Source organism: Oryctolagus cuniculus, chromosome 1 (assembly GCF_964237555.1).
Source record: "Oryctolagus cuniculus chromosome 1, mOryCun1.1, whole genome shotgun sequence".
NCBI classification, from domain to species: Eukaryota; Metazoa; Chordata; class Mammalia; order Lagomorpha; family Leporidae; genus Oryctolagus; species Oryctolagus cuniculus.
The window spans coordinates 49,439,098-49,453,933 of record NC_091432.1 but is presented as its reverse complement, the minus strand read 5'-3'; the positions used below and the strand labels follow the sequence as shown (position 1 = coordinate 49,453,933).

The window sequence follows — 14,836 nt, the reverse complement described above, 5'->3', positions numbered from 1 at the left end:
TCCCCACTAATGGCCTGGAGAAAGCAGAGGCAGACGGCCCACGTACTTGGTGCCCTGCTACCCAAGTGGGAGACCTGGAAGAAGCTCCTGGCTCCTGGCTTTGGCCTGTCCCAGTGCTGGCTGTTGTAGCCCCTGGGGAGTAAACCAGCAGATGGAAGATCTCTCTCTGTCTCTCCCTCTCTCTCTGTAACATTGACTTTTTTTTTCTTTTTTTTAATAGACTGTCCCTCCCCCACTTGCGGAGGAACGACACGGGTCCTTCGTGGAGGAGCGGCACCAACGAGCTCTCTGACCGACTCTCTCAGGGGGCCCCCGCATGTTGTCTCTCTCCCCCTTTTATAGTCCTCTCCCACCAATCCGAGCTCTGCTGCCCACGTGCTGAGCACGCCACTCTCTTCCAATCAGAGGTTGGATCAGGAATCAGCTAATTGACGAAGCAGCTGTGTAAGATTTGTTTACTCCCTCTCAGCGCCATATGATGGGAGATCAGACGCACAGAGTTAGTTTCAGTCTACAGTTTCAGTACTTATTTCTCTCCCGGGCGCCCCGCCATGTTGCGGGAGACGGACCCTGCTCCCCACATAGACAGAGTTAGACAGTGAGAGAGACAGAGAGAAAGATCTTCCTTCTATTGGCTCACCCCTCAAATGGCCGCTACGGCCAGCGCGCCGTACCGATCCGAAGCCAGGAGCCAGATGCTTCCTCCTGGTCTCCCATGCGGGTGCAGCGCCCAAGCACTTGGGCCACAGCAGAGAGCTGGACTGGAAGAGGAGCAACCGGGACAGAACCCGGCACCCCAACCGGGACTAGAACCTGGGATGCCGGCGCTGCAGGCGGAGGATTAGCCTAGTGAGCAGCTGCACCAGCCAACGCTGACTTTCAAATAAATAAATGCCATAGCTAGAAAACAGCAGAGCTCAGCCTTGAACCAGGCCTGTCTGACTTCAGAGAACAAGCTCTGGGAGGAAGTAGCTAGAACCAAAGAAATAAATATAGTTGGAGTGAGAGGTAAAGCAGCAAGCCTGGACTCTGATTGTTCATGCCTACTCTATTCCCATCCCAAAAAGCCATTTCTCCACCCTCTGCCCTCAGCCCTGACATTTCCTTGGGAATCTTTAGTCTCCGTGCCTAGCAGAGGGCCTTTGCCAGTCAGCATGATGGACTTCCTGGCCACAGTTGGGCTGAGGTAGAACCACCCATGCTCTAAACCTAACTAATCAGAATGACTCTCGGACGCCAGCTCTTTCCTTCTGGACTTCACCAGGATGACATGAATCTGTGGCCACTGCAGCCATTGTTTTCTCCGGTATGTTAAAAAATTTTTTTCTATGAAATCTGTTCTCTTTATATTAATAAAAATTTTACCAAATTGAATGGCTTGTCTCCTGCCCTAGGAAATCCTGATCCTATAGGTTTCAAGTGCAGCCCATGAGATGCTTCTTTAAACAAAAAAAATTCAATGGGCTGGCAGTGTGTGGCACAGCAGGCCGGGCCACCGCCTCCAATGCTGGCATGCTATACGAGCTCTGATTCGAGGCCTTGCTGCTCCACTTTCGATCCAGCTCCCTGCTAATGTACCTGGAAAGCCAGCAAAAGGATGGCTCAAGTACTTGGATCCTTGCCATCCACATGGGAGACCCAAATGGAGTTCTGGACTCCTGGCTTCAGTCTGCTCATCCATGGCCATTGTAACCATCTGGGGAGTAAACCAATGGAGGGAAGATATCCCCGCCCCCACTCTCCCTCTCTCTGTAACTCTGCCTTTCAAACAAATAGATAAATCTTCAGACACCTAATATTTGTAGATATCTTGGGGCCACAGTGTGATATTCATTATGGGTACACAAGCACAATGTCAAATGAAGGGATCAAGGCAATATCCATCACCTCAAACATTTACCATTTCTTTGTGTAAGGGAACATTTAAAATCCTCTCTCTAGCTATCTTGAAATACTAATTAATTGCTGTCAACCATAGTTACTCCACTGTGCTATAAAACATTAGTCGTAGTTCTTCCAACTATACCCATGTACTTGTTAATCATCCTCTCTCTCTCCCTCCCTGCCCTCCACCACTGCAGCCATTTGGCCAACAGATCCTAGAGGTACCAGGGACTTCCACATAGAGCTCAGTACCAAATCCAATTCAGAGGTGGGCAGAGCCGGAATGACCTATAATGACAGTGGCTGAGCCCTGAACCCAGTTGTTTCTGAAGCCAGATCTACCTCGAATTTTTCAGTGACATCAACCAATAACGCTCGCCTCCCCCAGTTTCTAAGGTCACTCTGCATCTTCTGTCACCTGCAATCCTGACATCCACCTCCATCCATAATAAAAGCATCTGCCCATATGGATATGGGCTGGAGGACCTGGGCGAGGACCACAGAGGGAAAGAGGAAAATACGACAATGGGGCTACCCACTCAAAGAGACGGAGGCTCTCCAACGCAGATCGCCATACTGGAGGAGAGGAAGATTCAGGCCTGCCTGATGAGTAAGTTTAACTAACCAAACGTCTGAACATCTTACTCTGGGAACACAGACCATTTAATAGGTATGTCTGCTTGGGTGACAATTGCATCTCTCAGAAAGTTGAAGGATAACGCTATTATGCCTATTTTCCAACTCAGAAGGTAGAATGAATTGTGGTTTTTCTTTTTCCTTATTTTTTTTAAAGAATGGACCTTGAGCAAACACGATCACACAATTTTAAGAGTCTATTAAGAACAGAATAAATTTCAAAAAGCTCAGAGAATAGCTAGAGACAATACAATGACCTGAGATCTTTAAAGGGAAGGAATCCTTTCAAAAGCAAAATCCGAGGGCTGATGTCAAATTCTTCAGGTAGGAAAAATAGAAAGACCCAAATGCTGGCTAATAAACGATCTTCAAGTGTTGTAGACAAACACCAGTTAGCAATCACAGCACATTTTTCCTGTGAAGTCCAATCTTATCCTCAGATTCTTTTACTCAGGACCCTAATCAGACACAAGGAGCAGAGCAAAACTGGTCCTGGCTGCTCCACTTCCAATCCAGCTCTCTGCTATGGCCTGGGAAAGCAGCAGAAGGTGGCCCAAGTCTTTAGGCCCCTGCACCCATGTGAGAGATCTGGAAGAAGCTCCTGGCTTCGGATCAGCACAGCTCCAGCCGTTGTGGCCATCTGGGGAGTGAACCAGCAGCTGGAAGACCTCTCTCTGCCTCTGCCCCCTGTAACTCTACCTTTCAAATAAAATAAATAAAAAAAAATTTTTTTTAAAAAAAAGCTGTTATCATCCATGCTTTTAAAAAGTGCTGAAGTGGCCGGCGCCGTGGCTCAATAGGTAATCCTCCGCCTAGCGGCGCCGGCACACCGGGTTCTAGTCCTGGTTGGGGCGCCGGATTCTGTCCCAGTTGCCCCTCTTCCAGGCCAGCTCTCTGCTGTGGCCCGGGAGTGCAGTGGAGGATGGCCCAAGTGCTTGGGCCCTGCACCCCATGGAAGACCAGGATAAGTACCTGGCTCCTGCCTTCGGATCAGCGTGGTGCGCCGGCCGCAGCGCGCCAGCCGCGGCAGCCATTGGAGGGTGAACCAATGGCAAAAGGAAGACCTTTCTCTCTGTCTCTCTCTCTCTCACTGTCCACTCTGCCTGTCAAAAAAAAAAAGCGCTGAAGTAGAGTGGGCATTTGGTGCAGCCATTAAGATGCCAACTGAGACACTTCATACAGGAGTGCCAGGGTTCAAGTCCCTGCTCTGCCTTTGATTCCAGCTTCCTGCTAATGTGTACCCTGGGAGGCAGCAAGTAATGGCCCAAGTAGTGGGGTCCCTGCCACCCACACGAGAGACCCAGACTGAGTTCCAGGCTCCTGGCATCGGCCTGGCCTAGTCCCAGCAGTTGTAGGCATTTGGAGGGTGAACATACTGTCATCATGGGAACAGGCACATCCAGGCTGGATGACGATGCTAGGAGGTAGAGTAAAAATCGACTGATGGTACATAGTTAGGGGTTATTGATTTAGGGCCCAGGCGTCAGTCCTTGAGTGTCCTGTTCAACACGTCCATTCATTAATTCTCTGAATTTCTCCCTCACTTACACACTCACAGACATTGGTAGTTTATGTTTCAGATGCTGTGCAGAAGACCAAAAAGGGTTCCTGCATGAAGCCCAGAGTACTCTAACAGACACAAAAGGGGAAAACCCACTGTAACAAATGCCCAGATTGAGGTGTCAGGGAAGCTTGGGGGGAGGAGGGGCCTGCCCCCACCCTGACCTCTTCAAGGAAGTTACTACCTGGACCCATGGCCCGCTCACCTGGAGAGAAGAGCAGGGAGCTAAGAAGTACCATGATATAGAAATTGCACACAGGAGCTGGAAGAGACTGGTAAGGCCCAGTCATGGAAAAATCCCACCCTTGGGTTGCTGGAGAAGACCCTTTAGGCTTGAGGCTCACTGAGGAATCATGGCAAGGGGGCCTCTAGGCACAGCTGGGTGTCAGGATAAGAACAGGGCCCCCATTAGAAGATGGCCAGTTCAATCGCACCCTGACTTCTCCAGGGCAACCCTGCTCTCTCCCTAAGCTCCCAGCACCACTCACGCTCTTCCTCTGCTTCCTCTCAGGGAGTCCTCTACAGCAGACAGACTCGGGACGTTTGAGATTGCTGATGGCAACCTTGGCGTATCCACTCAGTGAAGATCCCTCCTAGGTCAGCTCCCAGGAGCAGGTGGCCCATCTGTGGCCCATTCTCAGCTGACGAGACCTGTCTGACCTGCTCTCTCCTCCTCTCCAACTGGTGCCCCAGGTTGCTGTCCCTTCCACCCAAGAGAAAGGAAACCGAGAAGTGCAGGTATGCAGGTCTCCATGACTGTGTCCCAGGCACACGCTCCACCCTGCAGGCCTAGTGTTCCCCTCTGTTCAAGGAAGAAAGAGAACCAGATAACTTCTCAAGGTCCTTCCAGCTCTGCCAGGCAACACATGTTAGCTGTGTATGAACGTTCCACTCATTGTTAAAAAGGATTTCAAGGGACTGGCATTGCAACACAGCAGGCTAAGCCACCAGCTGAGATGCCAGGATCCTATACTGGAGTGCTGGTTCAAGTCCTGGCTGCTCTGCTTCTGATCTAGCTCCCTGCTAATGCACACAAGAAGGCAATGGATGGCCACCCACATACTTGGGCCATTGCCACCCACGTGGGAGATATGGATAGAGTTCCAGGCTCCCATTCCAGACCTGGCTATTGTGGCCATGTGAGGAGTGAACCAGCAGATAGAAGATCGCTCTCTCTGTCACTCTGCCTTTCAAATAAATAATCTTTTTTTTTTAAGTGAACATCCTTATTTAAAAAAAAAAAGTTTCAAAGAAAGGCATAAATGAGCTATGGGTGGAATTTCAGGTACCAGAGGATTTTTCTGGGCTCCCCTCCGAGTGTGGGAGGCCCCTCTATCGGGACTGACCTCTTCAGTGATGATCGGGACAGCACCTGTGCAGCCTGGTTCATGGCCCTGACCCAGGCGTTCATGTCCTCCTGGGTGTCGGCACTGAAGTAGTAGGTCCTCATGCCCGACTGCTCAGCCTGCGAGCCCCCCGCGGAGCTGTTGTAGATGAGAGCTCGCATCCCCGTGTGCACGGCCTGCGGACACAACACAGATACCGGGGTTAGCGCAAGTTGCCCTGCTCAGAGCCAAAACACGGAGGTGCTCTGGCCATCTTCTCCCGGCTTATAGCCTCAAAAGCTCCAGCACCACCCAGCTTGTCCCCACACCTGGGAAACGTCACAGGCCAGATGCCTCTTCCTGCTCCTTGATGGGAAGGCCCAGCAGCTGTACCCATTTCCTATTTACCTTCTCATGCTTGGGGAGGGGCCCAGAGCCAAGGCTTACATAAAGGACTTTAAAAACAAACAAACATGCCGGCGCTGCAGCTCACTAGGCTAATCCTCCGCCTTGCGGCGCCGGCACATCAGGTTCTAGCCCCGGTCGGGGCGCCAGATTCTGTCCCAGTTGCCCCTCTTCCAGGCCAGCTCTCTGCTGTGGCCCGGGAGTGCAGTGGAGGATGGCCCAGGTGCTTGGGCCCTGCACCCCATGGGAGACCAGGAAAAGCACCTGGCTCCTGCCATCAGATCAGCGTGGTGCGCCGGCCGCAGCGCGCCGGCCGCAGCGCGCCGGCCGCGGCGGCCATTGGAGGGTGAACCAACGGCAAAAAGGAAGACCTTTCTCTCTCTCTCTCTCACTGTCCACTCTGCCTGTCAAAACAAAAACAAAACAAACAAAACACACTCTCCTTCTCTAGACGCACTCTTGGGAATCCCTGGTTTGGTTTTTCTGAGACCTGCAACTCCAGCTTTAGCTACAATCAGACATGAACAGAATCAAGGGTGGGGCGCAGTGGTTAAGATGCCTGTATTCTACATCAAGTAGTAGGTTCAAGTTCAAGTCCTGGCTCCCCTTTTGACTCTAGCTTCCTGGTAATGCACACTTCTGGAGGCAGCCAGTCTAAGATATCCAGGCTCCAAATTTAGCCTGGCCCAGACTCAGCTGTTGTGGGCATTTGGGGAACGAACCAGTGAATAGGGAAGAGCTTTCTCTCTTTCCCTTTCAAATAAAATAAAATTAAAAGAATAAAAGGAACTGAGTCAGCTGGTGTTGTCGTATAGGTTAAGCCCCTGTCTGCAGTGCCAGAACCCCATATGGGTGACCAGTTCGAGTCTCGGCTGTTCCACTTCCGATCCAGCTTCCTGAGAATGACCTGGGAAAGTAGTGGAAGATGACCCAAGTGCTTGGGCTCTTGCCACACATGTGGGAGACGCGGATGAAGCACCTCACTTCAGACTGGCCCAACCCTAGCCATTGCAGTCATGTCAGGAGTGAACCAGCAAATGGAAGATTCTCTGTCTTTCCCTCTCTCTGCAACTCTTTCAAATATATAAATACATCTTTAAAAAAAAGAAAGAAAAAAACAAAAGAACTGAATAAAAACCAGTCGCAACAGCAGGCAGCTTGGTGCAGATGCTCCCCTTGGGTCACTGCTCTGGTACAACGTGTGATGTGTGTCCATCAAAGCAACGGATGTGGTCTCTCAACAGGGGGCACCACAGGTAGCTGGAGCTGATTGACATTTGACTAAGAATTGTTGTGCACCTCATGTGGGCTTCTGCTTCAAGGTGCTTTCACATGTAACCCTGCTAAGAAGCTGGGACGAGGTATCGGGCATGACCACTGAGAAGGAACTGGATGGTCTGCAAACTGGAGGCAATGCTAGGTTTTCTCCTTGTGCTCTGATGAGCAGAGGCCCGTCTTAAACTTGCAAGAGAAATGTCTCACCAAATCTACATAGGAAGCTGATGTAGAAAGAGGAAGATGGACTGAATGCCCACCATGTGCTTCCAGGACTTTAATCTCATTTTAATCTCTACAGCCTTGAGAAGTTGTAATAGAATCGGTTCTACAGAGGTGACAAACAGCTCTGAGAGGTTAAGGAACTGTCCCAGATTTCTACATCCACTTACCATTGACTTGATGCTTTTTATACACTTGTTCTCTAGCTGTTTATCATCTATGCCCTCTCTCTAGCTCGTAAAATGCATAACAGCAGGAACTTGGTCTATTTTGTTCACAAGTATAACCCAGTAGGTGTTCAATAAATATTTCTCAAATGACTGAAGAATTGGAGCCCAGGTCTGAGTCCAAGTCCAGACTTTGCTAATGTTCCCAGTTCCTACCCAGAAATGAGAGTTATTACTTAGAACACTGATCCCATAATCTAGATCCAGAATGAAATGCAGGCCCCATGGAAGGACCAGTCAGAGAAAACAAAATGAGAAACAATGAAAAGCTGGAAAATGACAAGCTTTTCTAACAGATGGATGAAAAGCTCTCAGGTGACGCTTCAGCATTTATTTCTCCTCCCCATACTCCCAACACCCAGGTCCAAATGCATATTAAATACAGCCTGCTTCTGACATTTATATATATAAGTCCATCCAGCCCAGTGCCAAGGGAGGCTAGGCAAAATGGCCTGTAACCTGGAGTCTCTATAGAGACCAAAGCAAATGTGATATCCTCCTTTGTAGGTATGAGGTGCCAGTCACTGCCCCAGGGTGGCTTCCTCCTAGTTTAATCAGATGGCAACGAGAAAGAATGAGAAGGGACTTAGACGTGTACACCCTTACTGTGCATCCTTAGGAATTATTTTTTTTTTTGACAGGCAGAGTTAGACATTGAGTGAGTGAGAGAGAGAGAGAGAAAGAGAGAAAGGTCTTCCTTTTTCCATTGGTTCACCCCCACCAAGTGGCCGCTATGGCTGGCGTGTTGCAGCTGGCACGCTGTGCCGATCCGAAGCCAGGAGCCACATGCTTCCTCCTGGTCTCCCATGTGGGTGCAGGCACCCAAGCACTTGGGCCATCCTATACTGCCTTCCCAGGCCACAGCAGAGAGCTGGACAGGAAGAAGGGCAACCAGGACAGAATCTGGCGCCCAAACCGGGACTAGAACCCGGGGTGCCGGCGCCGCAGGTAGAGGATTAGCCTAGTGAGCCGCGGCGCTGGCCATCCTTAGGAATTCTTGGAAACATTCCCTTAGACAATGATTCCCATAAGATTTCTGACATGCCCTCCTAGTCTTTTCTGCCCAGCCACAGAGGGTTCCGGAACAGGCATTAATCCATCAGACACAAGTACAGGGAGCCCTCTCATTTATAACAAAGAGAGACAGTCCTTCTGTAAGAACTCACAGAGCCTGCCTTGTCCAGGAATCAACATAGGATACACCTCAAACTGCAGGCCCAGGTTTGCATGTCTTCCTGCAAATGGGCTTAGGAGTTACATCCACTGTTACAGGAAGTAACCCATGGTGACAAAGAGAACCTGGATCGCACATCAGACTGCCAGCAGATGCTGTGTACCCACCCGCTCTGGGCTCTGAAGCTCAGGATCCCAACTGCATTCTGCCTGTGCTCGGCCACAGCAGACACATCAAGTGGAAAGGCAAGGAGTCCCGGGAGTGCCCTTTTCATCCGGCCACACCATCCCAGTCCAAAGACCCCGAGCCCGAGGGGATGCTGGAGCCACAGCCTCGTTCAGAGTTGGCCCCTTCCTCCCAGGACTTGGCTTTCGAGTTAACACAATTCCCCTGGGCAACTCTGCACAACTGAACAGAAGCCAGGCTATGCCTAAAGAAAATGAGACTGGGAACCAGGAAGAGCTTATCTGAAGAACACAACACCCTAGGACGTGACTGCTCTGCTGGTTCTGAGACATCAGCTCTTGAGAAGGCAGAATCCCCAGGCCTCCAACAGCCTCTAAAACAGAGAAATTGATGTGGGAAATGCAGGGCCCATTGCATGACTGAATCGTTCTGAATCTATTCATTCTACAATGTTGTATCAGTTATTGATCGTTTACTACGTGACAGGCATTGCACTAGTTGGTGGAGAGACTTTAAACAAAGGCATGGCTGTTGATAGCCAAGTAGAAGAGAAAGGCCATGGACAGGTCACTACAACTGTAACAAGTGTTAGCGGGAAAGGCAGGCTGCTGTGGGAGGGGATAACGGGCACAGGGCCTGACCGGCAGAGGGACTCAGCTGCCATCCACACATACACCATTCCTTAAGCAGGAGTGGTGAGGAGGCAGCTGGGACCTCAAGAAGGACAAGTGCGCAGTGTATTTCAAGGAAAAAGCCAGCATGTCTGGCACAGAGAAGGGGAGGGAGGAGCAGCATGAAGTGGGCGGGGACTGACCACCAGGGCCTTGCAGGTCTTGTTAGGGTTTTGTCTTCATTTTAAAAAGCAGTGAAAAGCCGTGAAATGGTTTGACTGGGGAGTAATGGGATCAGATTTTGTCTGGGTGTAATATGGCAGGAGCAGCTGGCGGGGGCAGGAGGGTTGGGAGGCTACTGCAGGCACACACAGGTAAGAGATGATGGTGCAGGTGCAGACTGAGCGTGCAGAGAACGAGTGCATGAGGTCCGCAGGCCCTGCACTCAGGAGGTGAGGGCACGGCAGGTGCCAAGGTCGAGATTCTCAGGTTTGGGCTGACATTGTGGCGCAACAGATTAAGCTGCGGCCTGCAACGCCAGCATCCCACGGGGGAGGGCCAGCTTGAGTCCCGGCTGCTCTACTTCCTGTCCGTCTCCCTGCCAATGTGTCTGGGAAAGCATCGAGCGACAGCCCAGGTCCTTGAGCCCTGCCACCCATTTGGGAAGATACTGGTAGAGTTCCAGGTTCCTGGCTTCAGCCTGGTCCAGCCCCAGCCATTGCAGCCATTTGGAGAGTGAACCAGAGGAGCGAAGATCTCTTTCGGTCACTCTGCCTTTTAAACGAGTACAAATAAATCTTTTTAAAACAAACATTCTCAGGTGTGTCTCACAAAGACAGTGGTGTCATTTTGTTGATGTTAAGAAAAGAAAACACGCCGGCGCCACGGCTCACTAGGCTAATCCTCTGTCTTGCGGGTTCTAGTCCCTGTCGGGGCACTGGATTCTGTCCCGGTTGCCCCTCTTCCAGTCCAGCTCTCTGCTGTGGCCCGGGAAGGCAGCAGAGGATGGCCCAAGTGTTTGTGCCCTGTACCCACATGGGAGACCAGGATAAGTACCTGGCTCCTGGCTTCAGATCAGCGCAATGCGCCGGCCGCAGCGTGCCAGCCGCAGCAGCCACTGGAGGGTGAACCAACGGAAAAGGAAGACCTTTCTCTCTGTCTACTCTGCCTGTCAAAAAAAAAGAAAAAAAGAAAGAAAAGAAAAAAAGAAAGAAATCACTCACATCCAGCTTCTGGGCCGACCGCAAGCAGCAGGAGTGAAAGCACTCAGTTCTCAGGGTTAGTGAGGTCCCAGGTGGGCTCTGCCTCTCACCCACTAAACAAACTGCTGGGCCTCCCCATGCCTCTATTTCCTCTTTTTTTTTTTTTTAATAACTATTTGAAAGGCAGAGTTACAGAGAGGCAGAAGCAGAGGCAGAGAGAGGTCCTCCATACGCTGGTTCACTTCCCAATTGGCAGCAATGGCCAGAACTGCGATAATCCGAAGCCAGGAGCCAGGAGCTTCTTCCGGGTCTTCCATGTGGGTGCAGGGGCCCAAGGACCTGGGCCATCCTGTACTGCTTTCCCAGGCCATAGCAGGCAGCTAGATGAGAAGTGGAGCAGCCAGAATTTGAACCGGCATCCATATGGGATGCTGCACTGTAGGCCACGGCTTTACCTGCTATGCCATGGCACTGGCCCCTATTTTCTTCTCTTCAAAGTGGGTTTGTAACTGTAGCAGCTGCCCAGAGGGCAGGGTGAGGAGCACGTGAGTGACGTGTGCAGTATGTAGAGCACAGCTGGGCACTTAAGACTCAAAGACACTCGCCAAGATTTGACAGGAGCTGTCACTTGAACCAGGAGGCTGGCAGAACGAGCTTGCAGGTCACTCTAGGAGCGCCCCCCCCCCCATCACTAATCTGCAGGTGACTCAGCACAGAATTCGAATAAGGCCAAACCTGCTGGACCTCGGAAGGTGTAAGCGCTGTCACTTTACAGATGGCTGCAGAGTGAACCCACCAACCAGCCGATGGGCCAGCTTTTCTGGCTCGACCTCTGGGTGGGTAAATCCCCCACTTGCGGTTCAGTGACTCAAAGCTATGGAAGTACATAAGAAAGATCCAGAACTGCGCAGAGGGCTCAGGGAAGGCTCAGTAGAGGAAAGGACCCATGCAGTGCTCTGAAGCACGCACCAGGGAAAAGGCTTCCAAGGCTGTGGCTGAAGCTCAAGCAAAGACCTATGGGCACGAAACATCCTGAGCTCCCTTACTGTCAGGCAAGCCTGCAGAGCACAGAGAACCTGCTGGTCAGGGCGGAACAACCCCCAGTGGCTCCCTCAAGCCCTGCTGGGCCCCTCCCGTGGTCCTGAATGAGCTTCAAGATCCACCTAACGCCAGCCTCCCAGGTAACAGCAGTTGAAAAAGAACGACAAGAATGGACCTTATGACCCTTCAGGCCACGTTCACTGACCCCACGGGTACTCCGAGCACCTGCAGGCAAGGCGCCCTAATAACCTGGGGAGAGCTTCAGCTCTGGATCCAGAAAAGAACCAACCCCAGAGGCAGGCATAAGGCCCAGGACACAAAACCCCATCCTCCTCGGAATGCCTAAAGACATGGAGCTGCACTGCTCCAGGGCCCATCTGCTGGTCCCTATGACAACAATGCTGCAACCCAAAGGGAAAGATGACTTTCAGACTCAGTGACCCGCCACTCTTTCTGCAGAACCAGCTCAGCCGCACACCACATCTGTCAGCAGTAGCTTCCCTCTGCTCTGGCCCCCAGGACCCCCCGAAGACCCTCCAAACACATGACACCATCTGTCTCCTGGCCCAGAGATTTAGGGAACTTTCTTGGTGAAGCCTTTCTAAGGAATGCTAAAAAAAGAAAAGAAAAAAATCTAAGACACATAAAAGATGTTTTCCTAGAATCTATTTTCACACCTCTCAGTGAAGTGTCAAGATGAAATATATATAGTTACGACAAGTCACTTTGTGAATATTACAAACGCTGGGGCCCACCCCACCCCCCCAAACTCACAGACAACATGGTAAACTAGATGCCCTGCCTGGCGGGAATGTTCCACCCCAGGAAGGAGGGCTTTCCGAGGAAGACTTGCAGGCTACGAGAGGCCAGTCTGAAAGTCACTGAACACATGGTCTTCAGGGAGATTTCTGAGCTGTGTAGTAGAAGGGTGTCCCCAAAATGCTACAATGGATGTTAAGGCAAACCGCCTCCCAGCTGCTGCAGCATGTGCACAAGGTGACCAAGACAAGACATGGAAGAAAAGGCAGAGGAACAGAAAGAAACCTCCCCCTCTCCCCGAGATACAACTGGAAGAAGACGGAATTCAGGCCCCAGATCCATCTGTTACCTTCCAGCTTAGTGACTTTGGGCAAGTTTCTTAAGCTCTCAAGCTGCTTATGAAGTCTATGAAGCGACACTAGCAATGCTGACCTCACAGGCTAGCCGTGTCCATTCAGTGAGGTACCAAGTATCAACTTACTTCCCATGGCACCTGTGCAGAGACGCGGAGGAGCGCTGAGGGCCAGGCAGGGACAGCTCAAGCTGGCTGCTGAACAGAGCTGGAGCATCAGCTCAGTCCCATGCTCCCACAGGAGGCTCAGGCGGGAGGACAACGAGACTGACTGACTGCACACCCCCACCCCCACACCTCCACGGACTCCAGGTCAAGGGGCTGACCTGGGCTGTTGCTTTCCAAAGTTCTCATAGACTGAGGACCAACTGCAAACACCACCGACATGGCATACCCCTTTCCTACAACCCTGCCCAAGAACAGAGGGTGGCTTATGCTGTGTGTTTCCAAAGTTCACCCTCTGCTTTAGTTACCTACTGTCTAGTACCCATCCTGTACCCCAACATGGGAATAGACAAGCAGCAGGGGTAGTGCAGGTAGAGGCCCTGTACCCCAGCTGGAAGGACACAGCACTGCCGTGTAGCCTGAGCAGCCACAAGAGGCTATGCCCTTGGCTACTGGCACCAAAAGCCACGTGTTGCAGGGCTCTTTGGGACTTCCACTCCAACCGCCAGTGAAGTACACCTGCAATCCACCAAGCCCGACCACCCTCACCACCTCTGGAGGACCCAGGAAACACCTGGAAGGAAAGAATCCGCGGGGGTAAACGATGGAGAAGACTCAGGACTACCCAAGTTGGGCCTAATGACCACCTTCCCAGAGTCTCCCCATCCGGCCTCCCAGGCATCAGTAGTTAGCATGGCCCCAAAGACCCCAAATGGGATGGCACCAAGGGAGTAGAAAAGGGGTTTTTCCAGGGAAGGTATCTGCCTGGGAATCTTCAGTGATCCAGAAAATAAACCAAAGTCTCAGTCTAAATGCTTTTCAACAGGGTTAAACAGCAGAGATAAACGTGACAGCCCCTAACCCTCAGTGTGAGTTTTCAGAACACAATTGAGATAAATCCACCCTGAGGGGTCCTTGATTGCGCCAGATGGCTGGGTAGTAGTTAGATCAGCGGACAAGGGTGATCAGCAAGCAGGAGAAAGGCCATACTCACATTAGGTACATGACCACATGACCTGCAGCAATAGGAAAGAGGGATCTCAATACTGGAACAAGGCTGGGGGACTCCAAAGCTCAGATTCAAAAGAAGGTACTGGCAATGTGTCATTACTCTTGTTTAAATAATTTTAACTTTATTAACCCGAGTCTGAAACTCTCTAGCTCCCTAACTCCCCCTCTCCCACACCTCCGCCCCAAAGCAACGGCTTTTCTGAAGGCATTTTTGAGGACACAAAGCTTCTGAAGACAGAAGTGGAGCTTCAGAGGAGGGGTGGTACCTTAAAGGAGTACTTGCGACTGATGCGATCCTCAGGGGCCACGGGTGAGATCACGTAGCTGGGCAGAGGGATGCTCCCCAGGATTGCTTCTTCTCGGCTATCTTTGGGTGGAAAAGCACATGAGAACAATCATTTGGTTCCGTCTGTCTACCGAGAACCACAGCAGTCTCCTCTTAACCGATCGCTGGGTGCTCTCCGAGCAGCTCTGTGCTGGAACTAAGGAGGTGAGCCAGGCAGGGCCCTCTCTCTGAGCACATCCCCAGGTATGTCAAACATTCAACTCAGCCTGCCCAACACTGGAAGGACAGCAGGTGCCATGGGCACACAGAGGCAAGAGGGGCACACAGGGGTGAAGAAGGCTTCAGAAGAGGTGGGCATTTGGTACAGGGGTTAAGATGCCAGTTGGGACGCTCACATACATTCTGGAAGTGCATGGGTTTGAGTTCTTGTTCTGACTTTAGGTTTCTGCTGGTGTGTACTATAGGAAGCTGCAGGTGATAGCTCAAGTGGGTAGGTCCCCACCACCGGCATGAG

General features: G+C 51.4%; 1 protein-coding gene across 17 annotated transcripts in view; it reads right to left on the bottom strand.

The window, feature by feature from the left end:
* The window catches only part of PLEKHA7 (pleckstrin homology domain containing A7), a 221,816-nt gene that overhangs the window by 50,908 nt on the left and 156,072 nt on the right, over positions 1-14,836 (bottom strand). For all 17 annotated transcript variants that reach the window (XM_070072882.1, XM_051833953.2, XM_051833954.2 and 14 more), the window contains 2 exons: positions 14,303-14,403; positions 5,428-5,603 (listed from right to left, as the gene is read on the bottom strand). In XM_070072882.1, the coding sequence (XP_069928983.1) occupies positions 5,428-5,603; positions 14,303-14,403 (277 nt within the window). The remainder of the gene's footprint in view (positions 1-5,427; positions 5,604-14,302; positions 14,404-14,836) is intronic.